Source organism: Ovis aries, chromosome 16 (assembly GCF_016772045.2).
Source record: "Ovis aries strain OAR_USU_Benz2616 breed Rambouillet chromosome 16, ARS-UI_Ramb_v3.0, whole genome shotgun sequence".
Taxonomy (NCBI): domain Eukaryota; kingdom Metazoa; phylum Chordata; class Mammalia; order Artiodactyla; family Bovidae; genus Ovis; species Ovis aries.
The window spans coordinates 58991101-59009734 of NC_056069.1; the positions used below are offsets into that span (position 1 = coordinate 58991101).

Genomic DNA, 18634 nt, shown 5'->3' on the forward strand with positions numbered 1-18634 from the left:
ATGACTTTTATCTCCTTACTAAAGCTATATCATATTTTATACGCCACCCCCCCCCCCCAGCTTTAATCCTCAAGACCCTGGTAGCATAACAATCTTTCTTATTTCATAGGGAATACACAGTACCAGGACGGGGCTTACTCTTACATTCAACAACAAAGGTGTCCACTGTTTAGAAACGGATGGTCTTTTGTAAAAGCCTACTATACGTTAATCAGACAACTATTTATGAAGCACTCCCGAGCCCCTGAGATGGCACTTCCTGACAAGTGGGGAGAGAAACTCAACTGGCTTCAATTAAGTAATCCGAGTGGAGACAGACCTAAAACTGTCCCAGCACCGTGCACGAGCACCCGGGGCACTGTTCTCACAAATAAACGCAATTGAGGATGAGCTGCTGCGAGACGGAAAGCAAGGGGCTCCGCGGTAGACCCTGCCTCGTCTCCTGTGTTCCAGGCACACGAGCTCAGGGCGTGAGCAGCCTGAACACACGTGCTCAAGAGCGCGGCTCTCACGCATGGTGAGACAGAAGCTGCACATGTGTGTGCGTGCGTGTGCATTTGTGCGTGTAAGCTGTGTGTGTGTGCGTGCATGTGTGTGTATTCTTCTCTCCCCCATCGGGCCTATCTCTCTTTCTCGAGCACAGACAGGTCTCCTCTGACACCCACACCTATACTCTCACCCAGCACAAATCGCTCCCAGGAGGAGCAGCGCCACCACGGACCCCTGGGAGGACACCCGCACCCACACGTAGGGAGCCCCCCCAGCACCAGGCGCCCCCGCGAGGAGGGCCCCCACTCACCTGCTGGACGTCCTGCTGGAAGACACAGAGCTGCAGCCGCTGGTGGAGCCGCACCTTGCGGTGCTGCCAGATGTTCTCCAGCTGCCGCTGGTGGTGCAGCACCTCGTGGATGACGTCCAGGACGTGGTGCACGGCCTTCGAGTAGTTGGCCGAGGCCGTGAGCGAGTCGGAGCTGCCGGGCGTCAGGGGCCGCTGGAGCTTGTCGAGCAGGGACTTCCCGTCCTGGCTCACCTGCCGGCGGGACACACGAGCCATTATAAGCCAGCGGGTGCTCCAGAAGCGCGGCTCTGCCCAGGCCACGCCGCGGAGCCCACCCTCCAGAGCGCGGCAGGCCTACACAGACACATGCTCACCTACACACACCCACACCCAACTGTAAATCAGAGTTTCACTCAAAGGCATGTTTTATAAAGACTAAAATAAAATTTAGAACAGACCCATCCGTTATTCAGTGACATCACAAAACCAAATGTGGCAAATCACAGAGTTAAAATAAAAGGACTTTTAATTTTCATCAACACTGTAGTAGATGCTAGTCTTAATAAGCATGCTATTCTGCCTGGTTGCTCAGATGGTAAAGAATTTGCCTGCAATGGAAGAGACCTGGCTTTGATCCTTGGGTTGGTAAGATCGCCTGAAGAAGGGAATGGCAACTCCCACTCCAGTATTCCTGCCTGAAGAATTCCATAGACAGAGTAGTCTGCAAGCTACAGTTAACGGGGTCCCAGAGCCTGATGCAACTAAATGACTCACACACACAACCATTCTGTCTTAAATGACATATGCGTGCGTGTACGCATGCATGCTAGGTCACTTCAGTCGTGTTCAACCCTTTGCAACCCCAGGACTGTAGCCCACCAGGTTCCTCTGTCCAGAGCATTCTCCAGGCAATACTGGAGTCGGTTGCCATGCCCTCCTGCAGGGCATCTTCCTGACCCTGGGACTGTCTCCTGCGCTGTACACAGTTTCTTTACTCCTAGCGCCACCTGCAAAACCCCAAATGACATATGGGCTGACACAATTTCACTGCTGGACTACCTGCAAACTGAAATTTAAAAGTAATACTTTTCTTGTCTTATATTAGAGAGAACATAACAATTACAATGGAGCAAAATTTTAAAGCTGAATCTTGAAATCTAAGGGGGAAAAAAAAAGGACCAATCTAGCACCAGGCAATAAATATGTACTTACACTTTGTGACATAGTTGGATAGCAATTTTACTTCACAAAATAAAAAGAAAACTAAAGTGCCATTTTAATTTAGTTCACTAACTTAAAAGAAATTATTTTAATTAAACAGCCATCATTTTTAAAGGAGATTTCAGTACTCTAACAGTTAACTATCCAAGTACAGTTAAATGAAAGCCAACAGACTAACCAAAAAAAAAAATTAAGGAAAGGTATGGGTGGAATACAGAAAGAAAGCATTATGTATTTTTAAACTTAGGAATGGTTATGCCAGGTGTGGTAGAAACAGCTCGATCAGACTGGACAGAAGGATGTGATGCGTGCTTCCTAAGCCCTCCCGCAGGACCAGGACCTTTGTGCTCAGATTCTTCGGAACGTTTCCTGGGGTATCCATGAAAAAGAGGAACAAAAGAGGGCCTTGCTAACAGACACAAAATGGGTTCAGGGGCAAAGTCTTACCACAGAGGGAAGGGGACAGTGAGTGGGTGAGTGGGACCGGCCAAAGGAAGCCAAAACCTGGGGGCGAGCAAGAGGCCTGGAGAATTTTCTAATCTCTTCCTTTAATTTTCTAATCTCTTCCTTTAATCCTCTTACAACTGAAATCGTGCTGGAATGTGACATCTTTGTTTTCTAATAACTGAACCTGAGACCTCTATTGAAGTGCTGACTCTTCCTTAGGAAGGCTGGTGCTATCAGACTTTGCAGATTGAAACTGATCTCCTACATCAAGTTAGCAAAACGGAAGCAGAAACAAAGCAAGCTGACATAACCAAAGGGAACGGGGTGTCAGGCATGTGTACAAACAAAAACAGGGGAAAGGCAAGTCTTCCGAAGAAGGGAGCTGCCCCCCCCACCCCCGGAGTCACTGACACTTGTGCGGGCACTTCTGATACAATGATTTGGGGGGAGGCATGACGACTACTTTGGGGAGAGGATTTATTGTGGCCAATTCAGAGAAGCAGTCTATCACCACTGAATCAAACACCACCCTGCTTTTTGTACGGGCTGGCCAAAAAGTTCATTTGGGGAAACCTGCACGAACTGTATGGCCAAGCCAATAAACTGAGTTAGGCTCAGATGTATAAATGAGGAGGTTTTTTTCCTTTTCTTTTTTCCACCTGCTCTTAACATACGCTGGCTTTTCCAGGAATGCAGTTACCATGTTAATCAAAGGAAGGCACGCTTGATTTTCTTTGAAGCTCTCCAGGAGCTGCACATTATTAATAAAATACCGGTACGATAATACCGTTCTTAGTACTTGAGTCACAAATATAATGCACACCCAGTCTGCATCTGTAGCGGCCTTATAGACAAAGGTTTTAAATACATGTCTAGCACCTGAATACCTAACTATCTTCTATTTGCTGTACTCAGGTATGTGTAGACTGAAGCACATTTTATCATAAATTACCTTTTCTTTTGTATCTAATTTATATTGTAGCACATGTGGTGTTGGAGAAGACTGATCTTCAGAGTCCCTTGGACTGCAAGGAGATCCAACCAGTCCATTCTGAAGGAGATCAGTCCTGGGTGTTCTTTGGAAGGACTGATGCTGAAGCTGAAACTCCAATACTTTGGCCATCTCATGCAAAGAGTCGACTTATTGGAAAGGACTCTGATGCTGGGAGGGATTGGGGGCAGGAGGAGAAGGGGACGACAGAGGAGATGAGATGGCTGGATAGGGTCACCGACTTGACGGACATGAGTTTGAGTGAACTCCGGGAGTTGGTGATGGACAGAGAGGCCTGGTGTGCTGTGATTCATGGGGTCGCAAAGAGTCGGACACGACTGAGCGACAGAACTGAACTGAACTGAATTTACATAGACGATTTTTTTTCTGAAAATAGATTACCACCCCATACATTTTATTTCAGCAGGTATCATAAAGTTTCAGTTAAACAATGGGGGTGCAGCATTTCTTAGGACTGAGGACCAATACTCCAAGTTACACATTTCACATCTGTACAGGACCTAGAAAGAATTGCTGACAAATATTCCTTCTGCCTTTTACTCCTTATAAAACACGTAAGTCAGGAAATGCTCACCAGAGCATATGACTTGGTAAACAGGTCGTAAGGCTACAGATCAGAAGCTGTGGGGCAGACACTGACTGCTGCCTCCCAGAGTCCACTAGCTTCTCCGTCACAGCCAAACCCCATGGTCAGGAACAGCAATACCCCAGCTCTAAAGCTGCACTTCCTAGACTCGCTTTTAAACAGGAGTGGCCAACAGGCAGTAATTAAAACTGTTGAATAGGGCTTCCAAGAAAGCTGTCTAGGAGGTTGAGTATGCTCATTCCCCCTTGCCTATTTCTCTTCCCTGCTCCCAAGAACTTGGTGGAGATGGCTGGTACTTCTGCAGCTACTGATGACCTGGAGGCAACCATAAGGATAGTAGCCCACCTGCTAAAAGAGGCAAAGCAAAAAGACAAAAGGATGCAGGGATCCTCTTACTAAGAGACCTACCACACCAGCCCTGGACCGCAAGCCCTGGGACTTCCCCACTGGCAAAAAGTCACCCTCTGTCTCAAGCCACTGTTCCAATCTTAAACCACAATACAGAATGGCCAGTGGGCTCCCAGCTCGCACCACGTTCCCAAAGGCATGCACGCAACACCACTAATATGCTACTACTGAGAATACATGATCTGAGCAAGAACATTCCAACTCATCTTTCTTGACATCTGTGCAACTGTTGGACAGAGCAAGAGCAGGAATCATTACTGGGTTAGAACACATGCCTGCTCAGGCTGGAGGGGCAGCAGGAAGTGACTGACTACGTGAGCATCTCATCTCAACTTAACATAAGGGGACGCATTAAGCAAAGCTCTTTCTTCTGGGAGCCGTAAGCAGGGATTAAACCGTCTCTGTTGGTGCGACTGCTATACTGTCAATGGGGGTAGAGAGTATGCCAGCAGACGTGGAAAGAAAAATCCCAGGCAGGAGAACATCTGTTGTATCAAAACTGGACCCCGTGGAACTTGACGTGCGTGCCCCCATGTAGCACCTCTCCAATAAAACTTTCAGAAAGAACTTGACTTTATTTCAGTGTGTTATTCACAGATGTGTCAATTTAAAAGGTATTATTTGAGCACATGAAAGACATCATATATACATTTTAGTAACTTTTAGCAAAATGTCTTTGTCTTTTTTAAGTACAGAAGAACTATATGGGGAAAAATGTTAGAATTTTATAAAGGGGATTGTTCTACTGTACAGAAACAAAAGATTTTTAAATGGTACAGAATAACCAGCAGAAAACAAATTTTTTAATTTAACGCATTTCATATTTTTAATAAAATAAAAAATTAAAATAGCAGCCAAATTATTCACATATAGTATAAGTACGAAAACAATTAGTATATATGAGTTTATGGCATATGATACAGTTCTGAATTTTTTAACTATAGAACCAGGTGAATTAATTTACTTAAGTTGTATGTTTTGTCTAAAAATGTGTTGTCAGCTTTCAGGCAGTCAAACCTTGTCCCACAAAGGGACAATATCTGTAAAAGATGAAAATCAGCATTTACTATCAAAAAGAAGGACTTAACCTGCTGTAATTTTTCAAAAGATCAAGCTGGCTCATTTTTTCACATTCTGCTCTTTGTTTTTCTTGGAATATAGCATTTGGTGACATGAAGGACAGTGGAAGTTATATTTTAGAAACAGTAACATTTTATAAATATACAAACTAATACACTCTAATACCTAAATGAGTCAGGAAAAATGCAAGTGCTAAATAAAGCAAAAAAGGAGTTGAAGGTTAAAATTTTACCATATCATGGGTATGTCTGTCCTTAACATTTAAGAGGAAACTTAACTGTCTAAAATCAAGAACAATGGTCTGGTTCTTGATTATTTACTTTTAATCAAAACTGCACGTAAGATCTGTAACTTGGGTTCCTGTGCACCACCCTCCGAAAAGTTCCGCCAAACCTCAGAGGCTTGCCTGTTCTTATTCCAGTACATGGGTCTCTACACTTCTCACTAAATCTGATTAGAGCTCAGTGTCTCCAGCAGGAGTCCCCTTCACTCGCATGCAGACTGTTGCTCTGATCTAAAGAAAGAGATCAATACCTGGAGATCACTGCTGGTGGCTGCAAAACGCGACAAACCAAGAGCCAAGTATGACCTGTGACAGGTCAGCGAGGCCTGAACGTGGTGCTGTGTCAGGTCCCCAGCGCGAGGACAGTATTTCCAGGATTTGAACAAAGTGGGCAAAATACACGAGCTGCATAAAGGCAGTCATTTATCGAAGTGAACATATATTCGGCGTGTTGTAAAGAAACAGTGATTCGTCTTCAAAACTTTTATGCATCAACTCAAACCAGCATCATCTACGGCGCTTCCTTCACAGAGTGTGGCTCACCAACAGGGCACAGCCCTCCACGCTGAGCCTGGAGGGTCTCCCAGCCCCACGGCCCTCTCCAGCACTCGTGGCCTTATCCTCAAATCAAAGTGTTTCCTGTTATATCCGTACACTGCTCCACAACTGGCTCATCCAAGACAAACTTTTAACTGGGGAGTTTACACTGGAGAAACCTTACAGACACCCAGCTCACCAGGCAGCCAAGGTTGGCACCGACAGCTGCAGGAGGGCTTGGCATCCTGCGCCCCTGGATTGACACTTGGCCCAGTCAGCCCGCAGGGGCGAGGGGTTGAGGGTCATGCTACAGAAGGAAAGGCCTGGAATCTCTGACTGTCAAAGACATCAGACAGCGAAAGACTAAGGAATGTTTCAGTGTGAAGACAGGCCCACGGCATGCTTCTGGGGCTGGAAAGAGCGACGTGGCTGGGACGGGGGAGATGCAGATGGTCCGCTGGATGGATGGCTGTGTGTATCAGTGGTGATGTGCTATCAAGCTGGAGACGGGTGGGGGGCAGGGGGCACAGATAGCGCATAAAACTCGGCAATCTGGTCAAGGTTGAGGGGAGCTCTCTGCTCTAACACTTTGCTACAGCCTGAAACCATTTCAGATTTTAAAGAATTTAAAGGGCAAAAAAAAAGAAATCCCTCCTTTGAAAGTCTTCTCTGCCCATCCAGTTCCAACCACCATGGCCTTGAATTTACAGCTCAGCTGCAAACATGTTTTAGGCTAAAAACTGTGGTATGACACAGCTAGGGAAGCTGTTTACTTGCCATCAGATTATTTTAAACTTTAGTGCCAATTTAAGATCTAATGAAATTGTATCATAGGTAAATCGAAGTTCCCATGTCAAGATGACCCTTTTTTTTTAGAAGGCAGTGGAAATGGTGAGAGAATTCTGTGCTTTGCCAGAAATGCCAAGGGCCACGGGCAGGCTGCCTGGCCACCAGGCTGGAGGATGAGACTGGTCAGGTCAGGCGAGGCCGAGCTAAGTTCCTGCAGGCCAATACTGCAGCCCAGTCCTGCCAATCACCTGGTGTGAGAACTGTTCATGCCCACGGTAATCTGGAAGCTACCACTGCAATCAAAGCAGCTCCTGAGAAAATCATTAGTAAGCACGATTTTCTGTGTTACAGGTCAAAATTAGATGTCGCCATGGAGATGGTACACTGGGAGAAAGAACTTTACGTTTTTTGGAACTCACACTTTCCTCATCAATCAGTGTGATTAAAAAATCTATTCAATTTTCACTTTTAAAAAAGCTATCACTTATTTATACAGTTCCTAATAAACACTGGATACAACATTAAGAAACGTAATACAGAGTTGATTATGTTATAATTGCATGACAACATAGAATAGTGTTTAAAAGGGATCCTGTTAAGTAAAGAGGTGCCCAGAGACATAAATACATAGATATCAACTTTCATGGGCAGGAAATCAGACCACGTTCTGAAGCAAATAGTGTAGCATACCACATGTCCATCTAATTGTGTCCATGGACACAACAGGGTCAGGAGACCTGGGCTCAAGGACGTGAGAATGATAACTGCTTGGCAGACAAGGATGTGTCAAGACTGAAAAGCAAATGCCAGACAACTCTGACAGGTGTGGCTGTGGTTCAGATCAAGGAAGATCTGGATTTAAACACAGTCATCCCTTGGTAATGAGGGAGAATGGTTCCAGGACTCTCCCCACCCACAGACACCAAAGTCAGCGGATGCTCAAGTGTCTTGTATAAAACAGCCTAGAACAGCTGGCCCTGCACATCCACATCGCACACCCACGGGTACAGAAGGCTGACTGTTTCTTAAACGTCTCTGGGCTCAGCTCTCCGCAGGTCGGTTGAGGCATTTTCTCCCTAGAGTCTCACGGGAATCTTCCCTATCAGATGCTTAGTAGAGGTGCAGAAAGCAAGCACACACTGACCTCCCACCCACTCCCCACTCACCTCCAGGAACTTAACCAGCATCATAAACAAAAGGAGACTGGGTCGGAAGGGTCAGATGACCACAACGTGGACAAGACTGACACACCCGGACCTGGTGTGTATTTGGTGTCATCACCGCATCTAACGTGTGATAAGACACGGAGGGAGCACAGCGGTGGCTGAGACACACGGGCAGCCTCCCTGGGGTCAGTCCCCCCTCCACTTCCTACAGCTGAGGACCGGGCGGAGGTCACTTTGTCTCTGTGCTGCTCCCTCCTCATTTGTAAGAGGTGGGGGGAACAATCCCAGCCCCAGAGCTGCAGGCATGAAATAAGTGGTTACATCATGGCCTGACAGCAAAGCCTGGCACAGAAGGTGGCAGAAGATAAAGCAAGGATGCGTTAAATAATGAGCTTATAATAATAAAGAAAACGCTCCACTGAGATTTCTGAAACAGCAAGTAGCCAGACACACGTGATATCCACCACATGTGCTGCGACGTCCAAAACAAGACGCTGCACCAGATTCCCCTCTGTTCTAGAAAGGTGCATTCAGGAAGAGCAACCGGAGTTTGGCGAGACTGCACTGCACGTAACGTTCATCTTTCCTAAATACGTGCAGTCAAATAGGTTAAACTTTCATTTCTTAGTGCAGATGAAAATCTGAGCACTCTGAAGAAAATCCACAAACATCTCAGGGCTATGAGGAGTCTGCTGTCTGCCTCCATCCTCTTACTTACCAGCCTCACCCTCCACGGAACTCAGAAGTCACAAGGAACCTGCAGTTCAGCTCGGAACTTGTGCGTTTATTCTAGGCTAGCCAAAGCTTTGATCTTTCCGGCTTCAGGTGTTATGACACAAAAACCGTGTTGCTTTCCCACCACAGTAGAAGAACTGTGCGCTCACCTCGGAGTAAGCAAGAGTGACATGCTCGTACACGCCCTGGTGGTGGTGGATAGCGTCCTCCAGGTCCTGAAGCTCCGAGGGCAGGTCCACTTCACCACAGGCCTTGCACCACGAGTCCACGTTGCTCATATACTGAGGTGGTTTAAACAAAAATAAAAAGATTATGTCTACCAACAGCAAACAATATTGAGAAGTAACCCTCTTTCAACATGGCTTTGAAATAAGGGTGGCTGAGAGAGTGTTTAGGAAGAGAGCGTGGCTGACTCCCTGAATCTAATGGCACTGACCTGGGTTCTCAAACCAGATTCCTGGACTCTGCAAACCAGCGCCCCATCCCCTCCTCCAGCTTCAGGCAGATTTGGAGGTGGGCCCAAGAAGCTGCATTTGAAATGACAGCCTTGGGTGGCTCTGTGGTCACTCCTGGGAGCGCCTTTGCCTTGAGTTGGCTGTTTTTCAGGCCTCCTGGTTAACTCTCCCATTTCACGATTGAATCCGCGTTTCCATTTGCTCTGCGCTGTTGGCCATGGGGGACATGGCCACCTGGTCCACCTGCACCCCCCAGCCTCAGCCGCACAGCAAGCTGGACTACTCCCAGAGCTGCGGTCCAGCCCTCCTGCTCTCCTCTTTCATTACAAAGGCAGCAGAAGATTCCTGAAGTCATCTACCTAACAGTACGAAGACCAGAGCGTCCATCTGCCTACCTTTTCAAGAGTAAATACACACGGGAATTAAAGGAGACCCTGGGAAGGAGGCCGAAACTCCAGAGCTGTGCCCTCTGGAGGGAAGCAAGGCTAAGGGAGGCAGCGGAATCTTTGGGGTGTCCCCACTGTGCACATAAACGGGGAGGGCCTGCAGGCTGCAGTCCTGGGCCATGGCTGCTGACCTGTCCTCAGCATTCTCCACTGCCAGCCCCACCCCAGGGCTCACCAATAGCTGAGAAATCACAGCCAAACTTCCTAGGGAGATACCAACAGCATCCATCACAGTAAGTGTCAAAGACAAGCAGCAGAAGGCTCAATTAAGGATGTGAATTCAATTAACACTAACTCAAATAAATAGACATCAATGCATTTCCCTGGGTTTCTCCTCTTTTCTCTAGTTTCTCGCTGTCTTTCCACTCATCAGGGAATGCAGAGCGTGACTATTTAAAACACGGTAACTGACCTGCCAGACGAGAAATGTGCTACGAGTCTCTTAAAATACATATGAGAATAACCTCCTGGGTACGTAGGACATTTTTAGAAACTTAGACAAGCCACCTAAGTAACCATTGTTTCTAAAAATCCCTTTATTATTAATGTATTGGTTCAGAAAAATATCTGCATGAAAATCCCAGGGCTGGAAACCAATTCACAAGGCATTAAGTGTCATCTGAAGGTACGTGGTTTCACATGGCTTTAAACATGACTACACCCAGGTAGGCCTCAGGGAAGGTGTTCATCACTCTCCCTCATGGTTCCTCCTGACTACAGTAGGAGTAATGAAGTTATATTATGCCTCTCCCCATTCCCATGCACACACATATGACTACTTAGGCGTATTTCTAAGCATTTCTTGGATGGTGTTCTAAAAGCAGTCAAAAACACTGCTAAAACATAATTAACCCCAATTTTTGAGGCTATCAGTAAAGAGAAACCTTCGAGCAGTTTTATGGATGCCTGCAGTTACTTAACTTACTTATAGTTTCTTAAAGTATCTTGAGAGGTACTAATTCTATTTACCTGCAAAAACATAGGGCAGATCAGCTTATAACACAGACACCTCATGGAAAAAGGACTCTGTACATCTAAGTTCACTGGGTTAAAACAAACCAACGACAGAAAGAAGCCCGACCATGGTTTCTTTGTAAACCATGGTTTACATGGTCCCATGGTTTCATGGGACTTTTGTGCAAGCACAGTTTTTGTTTTTGATTTAGAAGATGGCAACCCTTAAAGGGCCAGCTCCAGGTCCCGAACGTCTTCTGAAGAGCTCGACACCCAAAGGAGATCCGAACCAGAGCAGCAATCCCCACTGGAGAGCCAAGAAGGAGGAGGATGTTAACAGGTGCAGCACCAAGAAAAAAGTCGCTAGGATCAACTTTTGTGTCAAAGTTCGACAGGTACCCACACAACAGAACCTCCTAGAGCCTATTAATACAATAATGTGCCCTGTGAATATGGGAGGGAGAGGGACTCTGATGTTGGTTTAGAAACCTGACTACCACCCTTGCACACGCACACACCTCCTACTATCTTGACAGACAGTTTGGGCTTGGAACAACAGAGGACGTCCAGCACACAGCGCAACACTTTCTAACGGAAGACAACAGACGAAGGCTGCTATACTCTAGTGGGATCAGAGCACCAGCTGAGGCTCTGATGCTATCAATGCTCAAATGTAAACCAAACAACTTTGCTGACAAAGGTCATCACTTTGCCCATAAAGGCCCATATAGTCAAAACTATGGTTTTTCCAGTAGTCATGTACAGATGTGAGGGCTGGACCATAAAGCCTGAGTGTCAAAGAATTGATGCTCTCGAACTGTGATGCTGGAGAAGACTCCTGAGACTCCTCTGCCCTGCAAGGAGATCAAACCAGTCAACCCTAAAGGAAATCAACTCTGAATATTCACTGGAAGGACTGATGCTGAAGCTCCAATACTTTGGCCACCTGATGCAAAGGGCCAACTCACTGGAAAAGACCCCAATGCTGGGAAAAGACTGAGGGCAGGAGGAGACGGGGACAACAGAGGAAGAGATGGCTGGATGGCATCACTGACTCAGTAGACATGAATCTGAGCAAACTCTGGGAGATAGTGAAGGACAGAGAAGCCTGGCGTGCTGCAGTCCATGGGGTCACAGAGAGTTGGACAAGACTGAGCAACTAAACAGGAAAACCACACGAGTGAACACACAACATCTGGCCAGACGTGGAGGAGAGGCAGGAGAGTGCAAGGGAATTCCAGGCACCTCTGAATTCAAAGCAGGAGCCGGCCTCAGAGCTGGGGATTCTGATGCTCAGCAGAGTGGTCGCTTTAGCACTGCTCAGAGAGGATGGCAGGAGGCTGAGTCAGCCGGTTTGCAAACGTGAGGCAGGCAGACAAGGGAAGAGTGATTAATACGTAAGCTTTAAAAGGAGAGCCTGAATAATTAACTAGCAGCCTTATTTTCAGAAGCATTTATGCCACTGCCCTCCATCTGCTGAGAGTGGGAACTTCCAGTTTGCTGAGAGCGTCCAGCCTAGTCAATTTCACGCCCACCAGGAGCACCTGATACAGCATCAGCTGAACATAGGTGGTTAGCCCGATTTAGGAGACAAAGAGACAGGAACTTCCTAGAATGTAAATGCTTAAAGCCCTTATTGAGAGGGGCTTTCTCCTCTTTGGAAAAATTAAGGCTCAGTGAATTTTATATATATATATAACACATGTATGAATTCCAAGTTCAGAGTTTCCTTTCTTATTTCTAATTTCCTCATTTTCTGCTTTCATTTCTAGGAAATATTACTCTACTGTTTCTTTCATCATTTCTACTCCCTGACTATGAATAAACACACTCCCGTCTCCTGGTTCCTTGAAGAGAGATAGGGTCCCTTCTCTGCCCAGCAAAATCACAGGACAGATGAAGGCTAAAAACAGCCAAAGGCGATCACTGGTTACCACACTGGACAGTACTCTAGTCATTTTTCTAAAAAAACAGGGAAAACTGAAGATTTTAAGTTGTCGTAAAATCAAGTTGCTTTAATTCTTTGATTTATAACAAGGTAATTCTAACAGCTTTGCTATGAAGCTCCTTAATATAAAGGGATATAACATATGACCCCAAAAAGCAGAGCCCTAAACATTGTCTCCCAGTCAAACCACTAGCCATTCGGCCGTGTCTCCAGTTCTGTAAACGAATACTCTGACCTTGTTCACACCTCACAGGAGATGAGGGCGGGAGAGGATAAGCCAAGACAGCGCTGGAAGGCACAGTCTCACATCATTCTCATCCGGCTGTAACCTCAAGATTTATGTGCATAAAGCCACACGCGAATACCAACACGAGAACACCCACAGAGACACGAGCAGGTGGGGTGCGACGCACACGCCCTCCCCCACAAGGATGAGCTGCCGTCCCTCCCCGAAGGTGGCTTCCTTCAGCCACACTGTCAACTGCAGGCCCAGAGTTGAGCCCTACGTCACCCCAATCGGATTTAAAGCCTTAGTGAGAGCTCCAGAGGAGGGTCAAAGGGGTGGCTATAGAAAGCCATCTATGATGTCCGAGTTCTGGTACATCCCTGGTGAGTTTATGATAACAGCTTAAGCGTAGCTAGTAGGCAGAGAATTTTAAAAAAGGGAATACAGGCGACCTATTTGGAGACTCTCTCCTGGGAAGAGGGAAACCACTCGGTGATGCCACCTTCTGCGCTCCTGAATCTCAGTGAAGGGGAAGACAGACCTTACCACTGCACCTGCACTTGAGGGAAGGAAACATTTCGGAAGCCTAAATGTTCGGGACCCTAAAAGCCTAGGGTCCCATCTGCACATTTTGGTTGCTGGGTGCAGCTGCACGGCCTCAGTCAGGGCCCATCAGAGATGCCAGCCTTTCTCAAGGGCCCACTTTGTCCCCAAGGTCCTATGGGGCGTCTTCTCTGGCCACTGAAGTGATGGAGCCCGCAAGTACCATTAGAGCTCATGCAACACCCCATGAAATTCTGTTCAACAATGTATTCCTCTAGCCATGTTTCCTTCAAGCTCATAAATTAGAGCCACTATTTTATCCAAATAAAAACACCCTAGGCTCTTTCAACTTTACTGCATGTCAACAATTTTTTTATAATAAAACACTGGGGAGGGGAATACCTCATGGCACCCACATTTCTACATTGCTTTCAGGCAGGGCAGAGCAGCAGTTAATCTTCTGGGTTACCCGCAATTCCGGATCCTGCCGTGGTTAGAGAGATTTTTCCCTTGTGCTTCAGACCATCCAAGAGTCCCCCAGCCAGCTTGCCATGTTTCAGATTTATTCACATCGTCCTGGTGGGCCTTTTTAGGGGCCCACAAGCAATGCACACACCTCCACACAGCTCAGGGGGTGACTGCACCCCACACCGTGCTACCATCCCAGACGGCATGTGGGCGGGGGCGACACAGCTCTTCTCCTGAGCACAGGAATGTTCAATGAATGACACGCCACGACCTTGACCGTGACGGCACCAGAGGTGGCTACACAGAAGCGGAGACAGTGCTGTGTTCAGCTGAAGGGGCTCCTATTACTTTAACTCAAACTGCTCCTGTGTGGGGGCTTTGTGTCTCCTTTATCACAAAACTACCTCTTGCATAAACTTAGCAGGAAAACCCGACACTGAAACCCGCTGGTCCCGACTCACAGCTTCCACACGAGGCTATAATTCTGTCACCTTGCACTCCTGTTCGTTTCCCCTCCTGCTTCACACTTTCAAGGTTCCCAGAGTTGAGATCACTCCTAATTAGCACCTTGGGTGACATTCCAGCCACTCCTCCGAGATGCCGGGCAAGCTGGGGCTTGTACCCACCCAGCAAGGCTGTTTCTAGATGAAAGGACACTATCTCCTTTTTAGCAGCATCAGTGCAAATCCCTGTGAATGTAAGTTTTTTCCCCCAAAATAACTATCCCTGAGAAAGCTCTATCGGTATTCTTCCTTCAAACTAAGGCAACCACCTGTCCCCTCCCCACGTCTTGCTAGTGGCTAGAGGTTCCTGAGTTTCCTCCCACACGTCTAGGGAAACAGGCTCACCACCCAGGCTTCCACCATGAGCATCTGACTCACAGCAACTCCCTCTCTTTCGCTGCCCTCCAAGTGTGTTCGGTGAGGCAGGCATGCCCATCGGCGGGTGTGTGGGGAGTGTTGGGAGCACACTTCACATGTTAACTCTGAGACAAGGTACTGTGATCAGCACATTGGCAGGTGAAGCCCGCATGAGGTCTGAATCCATACAAGTAACTTGACAATTGTGGGGGACACTGAAAACCGTACCCCAAAGCCATTTCTCCACCATGGCCCAGGCTGGTACAGCGTGGCCCTGCAAGGAGGCTGAGAACCCAGGCCTGCGGCCCGGTTGAGGGCCAGCAGCCCTCTCCAGGCTCGGGGGACCAGGGAAGTGGGCTGGGCCAGAAGGAACTCCCGTGAACACTGCTGCCCTGAGACAGCAACCGGAGATGACACTGCAGCCTGCACGCGTGGGGCGCGACTGCAGAGGGGCCAGCGCCGGGGCAACCGGGGACCACACCGCAGCCTGCACGTGTGGGGTGCGACGGCAGAGGGGCCAGCGCCGGGGCGACCGGGGACCACACTGCAGCCTGCACGTGTGGGGCACGAAGGCAGAGGGGCTGGGGCGACCGGGGACGACACTGCACCCTGCACGCATGGGTCGCGACAGCAGATGGGCCGGGGCGACCAGGGACCACACCGCAGCCTGCACGCGTGGGGCGCGACGGCAGAGGGGCCGGGGCAACTGGGGACCACACCACACCCTGCACGCATGGGGCGCAATGGCAGAGGGGCCGGGGTGACCGGGGATGACACCGCAGCCTGCACGCGTGGGGCACGACGGCAGAGGGGCCGGGGCGACCGGGGACGACACCGTACCCTGCACGCATGGGGCGCGACGGCAGAGGTGCCAGAGCCGGGGCGACCGGGGACGACACTGCAACCTGCATGCGTGGGGCGCGACAGCAGCTGGGCTGGGGCGACTGGGGACGACACCGCAGCCTGCACGTGTAGGGTGCGACAGCAGAGGGTCCAGCGCTGGGGTGACCGGGGACCACACCGCAGCCTGCAAGCATGGGGCACAACGGCAGAGGGGCCGGGGCGACTGGGGACGACACCACAACCTGCACACGTAGGGTGCAACAGCAGGGGGGACAGTGCCCGGAGTTGTGGCAAGACCCATCTTCTTGGGCAATGGCCAGGCCCAGTCAGGAGCCCACCCACCCTGATACATGGGCCATGATGCCCTGGGTTGTGAGAAAAGCAGACCCCTGGTGCCTAAACCTGAGAGTTGGCGGTCTGTTACTTGCTGCCTAAGTCTCCTAACTGGAATTCTCAAGGAGGAAAAGGACAGGAAGAGGGACAGAAAGAAGGTGATAAAGAACAACCGCTGTCACTCACGAGTCCCAGGTGGGCAACAGGCCGTGTGCAAGGCCCCCAATGTGAACCTCATCTACACCATAAGACAGCCCCTCAAGTCCATACTTTTACGTCCACTTTACAAACAAGGAGGCGTTTGCAAACAAGGAGGTGCAGAAGCACCCCGGGTCTGCAGCAGGGGTGAGGTACGGGCGTGATGGCGCCGTGGGGTGGCTTCAGCGCCCTGGTGGCCTCCAAGGCTCTGCTGTGGGGACGCAGGGGGCTGGGGGAGGTGAGCAGGGGCCGAGCTCCCAGGCACTGACCTTCTCAGCCTTCTGGTGGAAGACGGACGACATGTCCAGCAAGGTGCTGCGCTCGTCCAGGGCGGCCGCAAAGGCCTTCCACTCCTGCTCCAGCTGGTTGGCGATCTGCTTGATCTGCTGGGAGGCGTAGTGGCCCGACTCCACCAGGCGGTTGGCCACCGACATGATGCGGTTGATGTTCACGTACACGTTCTGCGGAGGGGCGAGAAGGGGGTGCTGGTCAGGGTGGGGTGCATGAGGTACCGCTCTGACAGATGCAGAACGTGCTATCTGAAGCCACCTATGAACTTAAAAGTCACATTTTAATAGCAGGATCAGCAGGTGGATAAAAGGACGTGTGCTGCTATCTGGATTTCCATAAACCCTAAGCCTTGATTTTAGCTTCTATTTTTAAAACTGCAGAATTATGGGTGAACCAGCTGGGAGGGGCACAGAAGCGATGCACACAGCGCCCTCTGACCCACGCCCTGGCCTCCCGTACTGAGAAGGGTCCAGACGGCAAGCTGTCACCCAGAACTGCGGGAGCCACTGCCGCAGTCTGTCACGAGGACCCAGAAATGACAGACTCTGTACGTGGCAACCAGAGGCTACTCTGTGTGGAAACAAGCCCTCCCTTCCACACAAGCCCAAGTTAGCTTGCTGGTGCCAAGAGGAAACCTGCAAACGCATCCGCGTTCCCCGGGGAACGGGAATCGCGGCACCGACAGAGCAATGCTCTGTTCCAACTTCAAATGAGCTTTTCTGCTGTGTTGAAATCTCTCTCTTCGAGTCCAGTAGCTTGTGGCAAAAATAAGGGTACAAAGCTCTTTTTTTCTTTTTTTTTAAAAAGGGCATTTTTCTTGCAAAAGAAGTTCTCATATGGTATTTCCATTTCTGCCTTCCATCTTCTTTAAGGATCACATGATCCTTAAAGCAAAGGCAGGGTGCGGAATGCGCACTTTCAGTGAAGCCTCGGTTGTTGCTGCTCTTCATATATATTTATTATTACTAAGACTTTTGTGATGTATCCCAACACTGCACCGTGCACTGGGTCTCCCCAAATCGCAGCCTCGCCTTTGGCTCCCGTCACCTTCACCCTAAATCAAACTGAGTTACCCAACCTGCCTGAACTCCCGCACACCCTTCCTCCCGCCCCTCCTGCCCACATGGTCCTCGGACCATCTCCCGCTGCCTCGCCCTCCGACCCCTGCACCAGCCTCGTCACTGTCACCCCGTGCGCAGTGACCCAGGGAAGTGCCCAACAGGACGCGCCTGGCGTTCTCTGTGCCTTCACTGACTCATTGCCTTCATCCACTCCTGATCGCAGCCTCAGCTAAACGGAGTCGCCTTCATCTGGGTTTACAGAGCAGCAGATTCCAGGCGCTGAGGCACTTTTCTGGGCTGCGGGCTGGAACCAGCTCCCACATCCGGGTGTGGGGCTCGCCCGGCAGGCAGCGGGGGCATCTGTGAGGCTCTGATGGGCAGTCAAGGACACCATCCGAGGGGAACTGGCCTCACGGCCTCGTGTGGCATTAGTGCCCCAAAGACTGTCCTCTAAGGAGCAACGCCTCTCCTTCTCATACACGTTCTCTCCCACTGGACACACTGACCAGACTCACCAAGTTTTGCTTTCTCTGGATCCTTAAAGAGGAAAATCTACCCCAAAGATCTGTTCGAAAGAGCATCAGCAGGTGCCCTTGTCAGGATCTGGGGACAAGCTGTCCACCCAGATGGCTCCAGCAGGGGGCCCACAGAGGGGGCTGCACCCACCTCCATCTGTTTCAGGGCCTGCATGGCTTCCATCCCCTCAAACTGCCTGCGCTCCACATACAGAGGACCACTGTCTGAATCATGCCTGGGCCATGCCTCTATCACTGCGGCAGGATGAAGGAGCCACGTGGCACACAGCCCAGACGAGCGTGCACAGACACGGCAGTGTACAATTCCCCACGTTAGCTGTGGCTCCACTCAGATTCCTACCATCAGAGCCTCTAAAACCCCTGTGATGGGAGAATGGGCACCACCTCACTGCTGTCCCTTAAAATACTTTCTGTATGGATATGAGAGTTG

At 49.4% G+C, this 18634-nt stretch overlaps 2 protein-coding genes across 4 annotated transcripts in view; both read right to left on the minus strand.

The window, feature by feature from the left end:
- TRIO (trio Rho guanine nucleotide exchange factor) overlaps positions 1-18634 on the minus strand; it is a 355580-nt gene that overhangs the window by 187207 nt on the left and 149739 nt on the right. For all 3 annotated transcript variants that reach the window (XM_060400268.1, XM_060400269.1, XM_042233930.2), the window contains exons 7-9: positions 16586-16777; positions 9192-9323; positions 800-1030 (exon numbers count right to left, since the gene is read on the minus strand). In XM_060400268.1, the coding sequence (XP_060256251.1) occupies positions 800-1030; positions 9192-9323; positions 16586-16777 (555 nt within the window). The remainder of the gene's footprint in view (positions 1-799; positions 1031-9191; positions 9324-16585; positions 16778-18634) is intronic.
- LOC132657919 (keratin-associated protein 16-1-like) lies at positions 10281-16577 on the minus strand. The gene is made up of 2 exons (XM_060400270.1): positions 15783-16577; positions 10281-15667 (listed from the first exon to the last, which is right to left on the minus strand). Exons 1-2 carry the CDS (start codon positions 16135-16137, stop codon positions 15087-15089), a joined length of 936 nt encoding a protein of 311 aa, XP_060256253.1. The 5' UTR covers positions 16138-16577; the 3' UTR covers positions 10281-15086.

What these genes read in the sequence shown, in the direction of transcription:
- LOC132657919 (XM_060400270.1), bottom strand. Translation starts at nt 16,137, where the DNA reads ATGTATCAGGGTGGGTGGGCTCCTGACTGGGCCTGGCCATTGCCCAAG. An exon ending in TCGCGCCCCATGCGTGCAGG is followed by an intron (nt 15,668 to 15,782) that starts GTACGGTGTCGT and finishes CCATGCGTGCAG; the next exon opens with GGTGTGGTGTGGTCCCCAGT.